This window comes from Diuraphis noxia, unplaced genomic scaffold, assembly GCF_037042655.1.
Source record: "Diuraphis noxia isolate RWA-SAM2 unplaced genomic scaffold, SU_Dnox_SAM2 contig0001, whole genome shotgun sequence".
NCBI lineage: Eukaryota > Metazoa > Arthropoda > Insecta > Hemiptera > Aphididae > Diuraphis > Diuraphis noxia.
Genome location: NW_028301711.1, coordinates 35410456 through 35423040, shown reverse-complemented (window position 1 = coordinate 35423040; position 12585 = coordinate 35410456). Strand labels below are relative to the sequence as shown.

Genomic DNA, 12585 nt, shown 5'->3' with positions numbered 1-12585 from the left:
ATATCGAAAAAACCTTTAAAAGTGTTAAATGTTATGTGTGATAAATCGAATTTGAAAGTATTTTATCGTTGCCGAAGAGTTTATCATTATTTTTTGTAACTAATAACTATAATGAGTAATGACTAATAATTTACCAAAAATAATGATGGTGATGCTTAATTATTACAAAAATATCATTGTATTCAAAAATTGGAAATTGTATAATTGTATAATTACTTAAAAATGTATATATTTTTAAATGTAGAATATATTATTTATAAATTTATTTGATTGATAAAATATAAAATAAATTCGCCAAGTTACTCATCATAATAATAAAATTAGAACTCTATATTTTTTTAGATTCTGAACGAATAAATGAATGTATTGATTTTACAATGATGTGTGTGTTTTTTTTTTTGTGTCTGTGTACATCATAACTAGTCGAAATAATGCTTCAATTTAAAACTTTGGGGGTGGTTTCCGATGTAAAGGTGAATATCCTTGGTACATTATAAAGGTCAAAAGTAAACATTATCCAACAGTTTTCAAAAAAATCGAGAAAAACAAAAAAAAATGACAGAAAAACGGGAATTTTTACGCAAAACCAATTTTCGACCAAATCGATATTTTTATATAGTTGTAATTCAAAAACTAACTAATCACTGTAAATACTTGAAATTTTTACCAAATGTTTATGTTAGTGTTATCTATATACAGTTTAATTTTCAAAAATGTTTGACTTTTTTGAGTTATTTATAGAACTTTTTTTTGAAGTGTCGGTAAAAAAGTTATGGATGACCGAAAAAACTTGAAAATTAAATACAGGGTTCCTTATGAGTTGTTCTTATTTTAGCAAAAAAAAAATTAAAAATCGTTAGTCACAATTTTTTTTTATAAGCGTTTATAGTTCAAACGTTTACGAAATCTGTCGAAAACGCGAATATTTGCAAGTAATTTTGAAGTTGAAAAATCATAAAAATTTTTGTGTTTATAAATAAGGATTAAAAATATAACACTAAGTTTTCCATAAGTTTTCCTTCAAGTAGCTACAGAGAAAACGCGAAACATCATTATAGGAAAAATTTTAAGTGCGTTTGAATTTTAAATTTTTACGAAATAGCGTAACGATAACGAATTATCCTCAAACGATTTTAAACATTTGTTATTTTTCAAAAAGTATAAGTCGTAGATCCATGAAAATTTTACCAGTTATTAGGATTGGCATTTTCTTAGCATGATTTAATTTTCAAAATATTTTGACTTTTTTTGAGGTATTTATAGACAACTGAAATTTTCAATTTTTCTTGAAGTGTCGATAAAATTTGTATGGCCCTATCAAAATACTTCAAAATTTATACAAAGTTCCTCATTAGTTATTCTAATAGTGATTAAAAAATTATAAAAATACATAGGCATGATTTTATTTTATTAGCATTTGAAGTTCAAATATTGACTTAATACGTAAAATTACGGCAATTTTCAAATTATCTTAGATCGAAATTCATAAAAATTTTTCTTTTTAATTCTAAGATTTGAGAATTTAATACAAGGCTCATAATATATTTTTACAATAGCAGTTGAAAAATAAAAGAAATATATAGTCACAAATTTTTTTTTATAAGCATTTACAGTTCAAATTTTGACTAAATATATAAAAATTACGGCAATGTTCAAATTATCTTAGATCGAAATTCATAAAAGTTTTTCTTTTTATACCTAAGATTTCAAAATTTAATACAAGATTCCTTACAAATTTTTCAATCTTATCACAAAAAAAATGTCCACCGGAAATTCAAATTAAATTTTGATTAGCATTTTAATTTCAAATATTGACAAAAATTCGTCAAAACCATGAATATTTGCAAATTATTTTGTAGTTCAAAATTCATAATATTGTTTGTATTTATATCTAAGGATATTAAATTTAACACCAAGTTTTCCATAAGTTTTGCTTTAAATAGCTATAGAGAAAATTTGAAGCGTCATTATAGGAAAAATGTTTTGAGCGTTTGAGTTTTAAATTTTTATGAAATCGCGTAATGATAACGATTTATCCTTAAACCAGGTATTCGTATATCTATGATAATATAAGGTATTATGAATTATGATAACTACATGATAACTACACTAATTGATTAACCATACCTTATGCAAAATGTGACTTAATTGAAAAATAAAATATTTGTTTTAAAATAGAATATATGACAATATTTAAATATAATATATCCTAGACTGACAAATCATCTCCGTTCAGAATAGTTTTTCGTATACAATGATACCTATCATTGCATTCAAATTTTATCCCATCCATTACAGTAATCTACTGTACAGCAGAGCGACATCCACGACTTACCCGCTTTTTTTTACATACAACAAAGCAATGTCACATTGTTTGTAAACAAAATTCATTTTTTTCTTTTAGGTTAGCTTGGTTTTAGTTGGTTAATGTATGAAAATTGCTTGCTTCTACCAAACGTTTTTGTAACTTTGTAGAAGTTTTTAACATTCCAAATACATCTGGTTGATATAGGTTAAAAATAGTTTCTGCTATTTTGGTATACAGTGGTCAATGAGTCTATGAAGTATGTGGTTTTTGTTTATGAACATTTTGGAGTAGAAATATAAGACAGTGTAAAATTTTTGGATACAATTAAAAAATATATTTTATCATCCCTAAATATTTGTATGGATAAAACATAAATTTGTAGATCCCTTTTGTGCCCTAATACTACATGTCTCAAGATCTGTCTTTATACATTTTTCTTTCAACTACCTACATATTATAATCAATTACAAAATATCTGACAAAGTGATAAATATACTGCGTCACTATAGGCAACCTGTTTGAGTTTGACTGTCAGTCCGCTATATATTTCTTTAGATTAAAGTTGTCCTCTCGTGTCACATGACTTTTCACATGCAAATACAGAACAAACTATAGGCGGTTTACTTTAACATTAGTAATTTTTATACAAAATGAATTATACCGATTATTATGAGTACAAGTGATATTTTGAGTTCAAAGTTGGGCGTGTGCTTATGCAATATGCATCTTATGAATATCATACGTAAATAACATATCCTATACTCAGATACATGATACACATTACACATGTTTTCGCTATACGTCAGCTGCAAGTTACGCGTATACCTATAGTACCTACCTAATAACAATAAACTAGAATAAAAATTAACTAAAAAAATCAAATGGAGTTGTGTCGTTTTTTTTTTTTTTTTGTCCAAATAATTTTTATATTGTCATTTTAATAATAATGTACATTATTATATGCAGCTGAAGTGCACAGATACAACTTACATCGATGTTTTCCATCATACTACCCACTTAATTAGATACATCGAGGTACGACAAGGTTGTTCACTCGTGGGTACCCCTATGATGCACACCATATCTTATTATATTTGAAAATAATATAATTTTTATTAATTCAATTACACACTTTTATACATTTTTTTTCTTTCATAACAAGAGTATATGTTGTCGCCCGCTGAAATATCGCACTTTAAATAAGAACGCAGGTCAGGAGAAAACAGGCAGTTGTTGGACGGCAACAGTTGTGGAGTCTACGCATCATCACGAGTCGACATTTTCGGTAAATATATTACATTATCATTATATTATTTCGAATTGTATAGGTCGGTGTAGGCCGCTATAGCTAGCAAGTCTCTAAAATCTAGTCTCGATAGCTCGAAAAACTCGATATACGATTTTTTTCTTACCCTTTGACGTCTTTTTATGTTGTGTTTGAGACACATGACTCGAAAAACACACAAGTCGAGTTATGTATTTTTATTGATATTCGAGTTGTCGAGACTTCACTGTAATACTTGAACAATATTGTACGATATAGTTTGGTTATCTGTTCGGATAGTTTTTTATTTCCGTCGCAGGAATATTTTATACGACCCGATATCTCGAATAATTAGGAAATCGCTATTGTAGGTCGGTGGTCACAGTTATTACGTGTTATGTATTTGAAAAAAAAAATCATAACAATAAGGGGGCAAAAACCGTAACATTTAGGACATAGACATATAAGCAACTAGTATAATATATAATATTACAACGGTAGACGTCAAAAACCTTAACAATTGAAACGTATTTCGGTGAATAGAAAAAATTTGCTTGCCCAGCGTTATTAAATAAAAGGAGCTGATTATTATTTTTATTATTATTATTTTGTTTTTATATGTTAATATTTGAGACGTAAAATCCTGTTGGAACGATTTCGATTAACACAAACTACTAATGAATATCAAAGCGTGTTGAACGAAATACAACATTTAAAAAAAAAAAAAATATATATAAAATATTAAATAATAATAATATGTACAATAATTCTTTGTCAGTGAATCATTCGGATTACAGTTATAATAATAATATAATATATGCGTAGTAAAACAAAACTATATATTATACTATAAAGCATTCATTATTGACAATGTAATTTTATATATATATATATATATATATGCAGTAAGAAAATATTCTTAAGAACTATTTGGGGGAGGGGATAAAAACTAAATAGTCAACACGCGATAATTCATGGTCAATTTTTCATTGATTAAAACATAAACTATTGGCGCGCATCAGCACAACTGTATAACTTGTATAGTGTTGTACATGCACCTAACAAAACGGAATACCGGAAACAAGATTCATCAAAAACTATTTACTTTTACCAGACAAGTTGTTTTGTCTTGATAATAATATTGTATTATTCTTTGAGGTCAAAATGCGCGGATAGACGCATCCTAGAAAGAAATAATTGTATAGTCACGACGATTTTGGATAGAATTATAGAACTATAACTAACATATTATATCATGTAAAAATTCAACGCACGATTAAAATTAATAATCGAAGAAATTGGTTTATTTCAATAATTAATCATTTTGTCAATCACAATATAATGTCAACTTGAAACCCAGACTGTGAAATCTGTCCATATTACTCATCTAAAGAATTATATATTATATATTTGTCATTTTTAAACTAAATAAATTTAATTAACATGCATTTTTGTTTGCATATTTTTGCATATTTGAATGAAAATCATTTAGCATGCATATTATAACATAATAAAGTATAATTACATACATATAGTTACCTAATTTAATATTAAATTCCGGGACGCAATTCATATGTATATAACTCAAAAATACTCGAGCCGCATTCGTATGCATCCCAAAAAAACTCGGGCCGCAATTCGGAAAAAATGTTTACCGCGGGACGAAATTAGTAGCCACCCAAATCATTATATAAATTATGATATTACTACCTATCATGATACATGCACGTAATATAAGACATTTAAGAAAATTACGTAAAATATATTATATGTGGCGCAGGGCGATCTTGATTATTCACTCGAATATTGACATATTGTTATTATTATTGTTTTTTTTTCAGAGAATTTTTTCGTTAAACCGGAAGTCGATATACAGAATAATTATGAGTGGATATCTGGCAATTATCGGTAAATATTTTATGTACCTACATCTTATAATATATTAAAATATGATAATATTAAATAGGTAGTACTCAAAATAATCAATTAGTATTTATATGTTAGCTATAACTCAACTCTCAAGCAACATAAATGTGATTTAACAAACGATAGCTTTGTAAGAAAATATATAGGTAAATCTATATAGTTATAAGGCGATATACCCACAACTTATTACTATGTACTTAGGAATTTAGCAGATATACACGGTAGGTTCATAGTTTTAAGCATAGAAAAAGTAGAAAAATGTTAAAATATATAATATTTTCCTTTCAAAATTAATTTTTTTGTTTGTACTTATTCCTACATAGCTTTAAGATTTGGTTAAATTATTAATTATGTAGGTATATAATTATTATACAAGCATAATCATAGATAATTCCTAAGATTAAATAAATTTAGGTAATCCAATATATACGTGTCATACTAGGTTATATGATATAAATTTTAAGCCTTAGGCCCATTAAACACTATTAGAATTACTTTAGCCTAATTTTCTACTAAAAGGTACATACTTATTATTAATATTGATCAGTAGCATTAAGTTCATTTATAATATTATTAAGTATCAGAAACTGCCCATTAAAATGTACCCATAATACTACAATAATTCGATTCATATTATTACTATAATCGCAGATTCGTAAAGATAATAATAATCATATTTATTTTTAACAACTATTGTTGACTAACGAATTTGTAATATTAGTAATTACTTTTAAAATAGCATGCATTTTAAATTTTAATAATGCTGAAAGTATCTTTTAATATTGATTTGATGATTATTGTATTATAATCTTGATTATAAATAATACAAATAAAGAATATTCACACGGGTATAGTGCGCAACCAAAAACTCTGATATTGCAAAAAATAATCAAAAATATTATATATCGTATGAATTTGCTTGAATATATATTTCTTGTAACTGTTTTTTCTTTTGGTATTTCTTTACGTGTTTGTTTAGAAAAAAATATTTAAAATAATGACTTAAAAATAAGGGAAGAATGGTTTTAAAATAAAATGTTCAGGTCAATCGTTAAAAATTATAATAATTGTACAATCATTTTTAAAACTAAAACATTTTACTCCAATTAATTATATTTTATCATTACATTTTCATTTAACATATATCGTGTTATGATCATGATATAATCGAGGAGTTTGTGTGTTAATGTTAAGCAAGGGCTTTACTGAAGGCCTACTAAGGGTAGGTACGCATAATTATAATATGTATACAAAACACTGTTAATTAGGTAGACACACAGACAATTAATATAATCATGGAAATTTAAACACATATAAATTCTATTATAATTAACATCTGTTTTGACTGAGGTGCAATTAGTGGACAGCTTGCTCCACGAATTATTATTGTGAAACTTTTGTTATTTACCATGTACGAAATTCACTAATTGGTTTGATGAATAGATTTTAAGTACTTAATACATAAAAAATCAAAATAAAAACTAATATCTGTAACTACTAACTAGTGTTTATTATATTATACTAAAGCAATTTTACAAAAACTTAAATAGCACTACGGCAAGTGCAATAAATAAAATATAAAATACCCAATGCCCATATACATCATATAATATCACCTAGTAAACTAACACGTACATTTTACACTAAGTTATAAAATATGTTTCTCGCCGACTGAGTATTACTTCACATTCAGTTCGCTTTTAACCTTGATCGTATTATTATCATAATCGTAATTATAGACTTAAAATTAATTTCATAAAATATTGTCTAGTGCAGTAGTGCCTCTAATGTAATAATATAATTGATTGATTTTATTCATTTGTGATTTATTTAACTTGATTTAAAATAGTTTGTTTTTTAATATTTAATAAGGTCAATTATTAGTTGTAAATTATTATGTTTGTTAGTAAAATGTCATGAAAAAACTATATATATATATATATATATATATATATATATATATATATATATATATATATATATATATATATATATATATGTTAGCGGTAATGTATGTAATACGTTATTTTATTAAATAACTAGTTATTCTATAAAATTCCTAAATATGTTCGTTAATATATAAATTACACGGTTTTACTATAGGTAATATATAAAATACCGATTGGGTTTTCGTTAATGTATGAAATTTATATCATTAGGTAGATGACCGGGACTGGATTAGATAACATACAAAATTTGTTACCGTTGTTGTTTTTATTAATAAAAATAATAAGATAAGATAGTATTGAACCACACCATTTGGCATAGACTAGACTTATTCGTGTGACAGTGTACCACAATTGGCGCAATTTAATTTATGCACAGAAAAGTTTATTACGCTTAATGACGTTCCAGATCTAGATATTTGCCTTCGAAAAGCATCCGAATCCCAATCAATTGGTAATGGACAAGGATTTTTAAAATGTACATGCCAGCAAAAGTGCACCACAAAACGGTGCATATGTTTAAAAATAATTTACTATGTAATTCTAAATGCCACCCAAAAAGTTCCTGTACTAATAAATAAATTGTAAATTTAAAAAAAAAAATTATACAAATACATTGACGTGAAAAATAAATAAATATTAATATTTTATATTATAATATTGTAAGGCTTGTTTGACTTAATACTATAACATTTGATTTTTTTTGTAATTTGTAATTTAATTATAACTTTTATTCAATAATAGTTTTAAATACATTAACTAAACCCTTATTGTTAGTTTATAAAATATCTAGTTGGTATGTAGATTAACTAGTTGAAGTATATATTTATGGATTCATTCAATACATTAACTGAAAGTACCCGTAATTCTATAAAATAACTAGTTATTCTATAGAATTACGGAATTTCATACATTAACGCTAACATATATTCATTTCTGAAACTTATATTCAATATAATTTAATGAAAATGTTGTAGATATTAAAGTTTGGTTAACTAATAATGAATAATAATCATTTGCCAATTAATCTTAAAGTTATTATAATATCCACGGATTTGCGCACGTAGGTCACAAACTCACAAATGTTGATGTATTCTTAATAATCCGGGGTCTAGTGCATGTAGGTTACAACTTTCAATTTATTCTATAATGGGACATGAACTAATAGTTGTTATTAAAGTTATGTACCTATATATTTAAATATATTAATTATTAAATCGATAAAGAATTATATATATAACAAAAATCATACGCGTGTTCATAATTATTACAGTGGTATCGATGAACTGTTGTTTGAAGGGAAACACAACAAAATCTTTTTATATTTATAGCTTACCTGGAAAATCGGCAATTAGTTAAAATATTTCTTCTAAATTATTTTTGTAATTTATATACAATAATGGTATGTTAACACTTTTCTCAACATTATAATATTATGCTTAATGTTAAACCTTATATTATACTTATTAGAAAATGGGTTCGTCCTAAAATGAAAACACGTCATGATTATTTTTAGTAAAAAAAAACTGAGAACAAACCCATTTATTATTTATTAGATCACGCGATGTGCATAGAAAATTAAAGTAAATAATAATTAAAATCAATTAATTACATAAAAATTATTTTACTTTATTTTTCAGCACACATTAAAATAAAATAAATCACCTGTAATCAAACAAGATCTATTAAGATATAGATAAATTAAATTAAATATAAATATATCATATGAATTTGAAAGTAGGTATCAACACACACACGTGTGCTTGTATGATTATATTTATATACATTATTAAAAGTTAATGAGGACGTATCCATATAAATCATAATAATACGAATAAAAAGTTTTATAAATAATTTTATTTCATATTATTTATCGATAGGTAATCTTAACATATAGGTATTATTATAATGGCTAGCTAGTTTACGGGTCAATCATTCTATTAAAACAGTTTTTAAGTTACAATAACATTGTTATACCTACCTACATGAACCGTTGTACCACGAAGGCTCGTTTTTACGAAAACCAAAAACAGAAACACATCTCTACATTATTTTAGTATTTTACAACATATTACCTATATACATTTCTGATGTTTCATTTAATCAAAAGTCCCAAACATATTTTTATCTAAGTATTTTTACTGGGACCTCGTTCAATATAAATGTTCGAAACGCATAATTCATTTGGTACATCGTCATATAGGTGTCACGCATTTAATATTTTTCCAACGCGAATCGACTAGAGGATAACTGTCTGAAGTCACATTATTGCACTTATGCACACAATACTCATGCACCTGACACATATTATATTGTCTGCACTTTTGTAGGTTTGGTGTGTTTGCAAGTACTGTGCGTAATGTCGATCAACGAATTCCCGGAAAAGAAAATACAAAATATTTGGTTGACGGACATGGACGACAAACAGACCGCGTCCAGGATCGAACGCAGTGATCAGTTCGAAACGGCCAGTGACGTCATAATGAAGGATGCAAGTGCGTACCCGAAAATCACTCGCCGTGGGTTCGCGGGAGAGGAATTTTTCCTGAAAGCGTCGAAGTCGGTGCCCAGGATCGGCCGTAGGAACAACGATATTCAGGAATCGCCGAAAAGATCATTAAGCAAAGTGAGTGTAAAAACATCCGCGAGATCAAGACGATAACAGTATTGTAGTTATCGCTACAGTTTTATCGTCTGTACAATAATTTAGATAGGTACTAATAATTATAAAACATAATATAGGTTTCTCTATATTATGGTATTGGACGGATGCTGTTCTATAAAATGGTTTTATTATTTATTATATTCAGCGTTATAGGATTGTTGTAAACGTTGTTTGTCGAATCCTCGTAGAACATCTACTATTTAGAACATCTATATACTCTATTATAATCTATATAATATTGTTGATTATTGAACTTATACCTACTTCAGTGTTTCATAATAGTTTGAATGTGGTATTAATTCGGATCGTTTTTTATGTAAGCCGAATCTAAGACAGTACTGTGCAATGTGCATTAGGCACGATGATTACACCTCTAGTATGTACAATAACATAATACACTTAAATATATTTTTACACGAGATTCATATTTGAGATTTGATTTGTATGTTGAATAATTAAATTTCAACCTTTGTGAGCTTTCTAAATTGTCTACATGCTATGACGCTTACATAGAATTTAGAAATGGACTATAGGTTGAAACAATATTATATTATCATCTTGCATTTAATTGAATTGATATTTTTACCATTCGATAGTGACATTATTATTGTTATTGATTTCAAAAAACGACGAAGCTGCATTTTTTTTGTCACGTTGAATAAAACCATAAAACCGAAAATATTGACTAATTTTTTTATCGTTCAGGAACAAGTGAACATGGTGGAATACTGGCCGTACTTGCAGCCGAACGACATTAACGACTTGACCAGGAAACATGACTTCGACTTGCCGTATAACTGTCAACAACTGGACGCCAAAACAATTTTTTTGGTGGACATGTACAACTTTGTGTGCAACGATCAGTTCTATTGCTGTGCGCCGGCTAAGCGTGCCATAGCCAACTCTCCAAACGCGAATTCCTTGTGAAAAAGCGGAGCACGATATGATACAAAAATATAATATTCTAATGCAAAAATAAAATAACATGTAGTCAGTCATAGGTTTAGGGGGATGTGTTTTTGTTTATAATTATTATTATTCATCAGACTTTTTATGAGTGGTTAATTACATCTAAGAGAGAAACAATCAACTGACAGTGTATTATATTGAACGCGTTAAGCACGTGATCGTTGTGATTATTGTGTTAGCACACTTTAAAATATATATGCATTGAATGTATGTCAAATGAAAAATGTCTTTAACTCAATAAAAGTTTATTTATTAACCTATGTATAAATATATTTTATTCTGTTTTTAAAATCAAAATTACAACATTTTCCATTGATAAAACCAGAAAATGTTTTCCCCTAGGGAATCGCGTTTATTGTATGCTATATGAGTTGTAATGTCTCATCAAATACTACTTGGATGACTATTTATAACGACGTAGTGAGTTTTCCAAGACTTTTACAGTGAACAGTATCAAGTCCATAGGTAATTGTATAGAAACAATCAAACAAATCGTACAAAAATATATAATCGTTCTTTATACAGTTGCCAATGTCTATTTGCTGATAAAATTGATGTAGGTACCTACTTTTTAAAAAGTTCCAGGATACGAATCCGTGGATGCTTCATATTACAATAATAGCCTTCAAGAAGTGTAAAATTATATTATATTGATTCTTGTTATATGTATATTGTATATATAGGTAATATTAAACTGTAATAATATTAATATTTCGATTTTAAGTGGTTTACCGCAGTTATAAATAATATTAATATAAGACTTTGAATGTCGATAACACCAATAAACGCGTATTGAAAAAAAAATATTGTGAAAGACGTTGGCGTTAATGGCCCAACGCGATTCCTAACGTGCATCTATAGGCAATACTTGCAGTGAACATTTAATATTTGAAGTGCAACACTGCAACATCTAATGCATTATTCAATATCAAGGTGTAATCGACAATAAATCGTAATTATAGTTTTATTTTGTCTGATTTTGGCACTTTGAACTGAAGAATAAAAAGTGTTGGTACCAATTAATCGATAACGCTCAATGTTAGAAATCAATGAAGAATAACAAACGTATTATTCTTTATTACGTTTATTTATAAATTTATAGTATAAGAGCTTCGATAGTTTTTCGCCACACTTGGGTAATAAAATTGCAATACTGATTTAACAGATTTAGTATATGGATAAATCGTATAAATTTCACCGTCATGCATCGATATCACGCGAACATCTTATGTCTGATTGCACTTATGTTTGTCAATTTGCACTCAGGATACAAGAAGGCAATGTTCAAATTTTGCACTCATCACAATCATTATTGCTTACATAAAACCAGTTTATTAACGAATATAAATCGATGGGTGGAGTACTCAAAAATAATTTTTATTTTGTATACTGTTTTATTGTTACTGTATCTAATTTATTGTTTTTACTGTAATAATTATACAGAGTAGACATAGCTACATTTTAAGAACAATAATAATAAGATTAAAAAAAATGTAATCTACAACTA

The 12585-nt window shown here is 27.0% G+C and overlaps 1 protein-coding gene across 1 annotated transcript; it reads left to right on the top strand.

The window, feature by feature from the left end:
- The first annotated feature begins 3463 nt into the window (after window positions 1-3463).
- LOC107165158 (uncharacterized) lies at window positions 3464-11338 on the top strand. Its single transcript, XM_015513257.2, has 4 exons — window positions 3464-3593; window positions 5414-5480; window positions 9775-10070; window positions 10815-11338. The coding sequence occupies exons 2-4, from the start codon at window positions 5456-5458 to the stop codon at window positions 11034-11036; spliced, it is 543 nt and encodes a 180-aa protein (XP_015368743.2). The 5' UTR covers window positions 3464-3593; window positions 5414-5455; the 3' UTR covers window positions 11037-11338.
- The last annotated feature ends 1247 nt before the right edge of the window (window positions 11339-12585 follow it).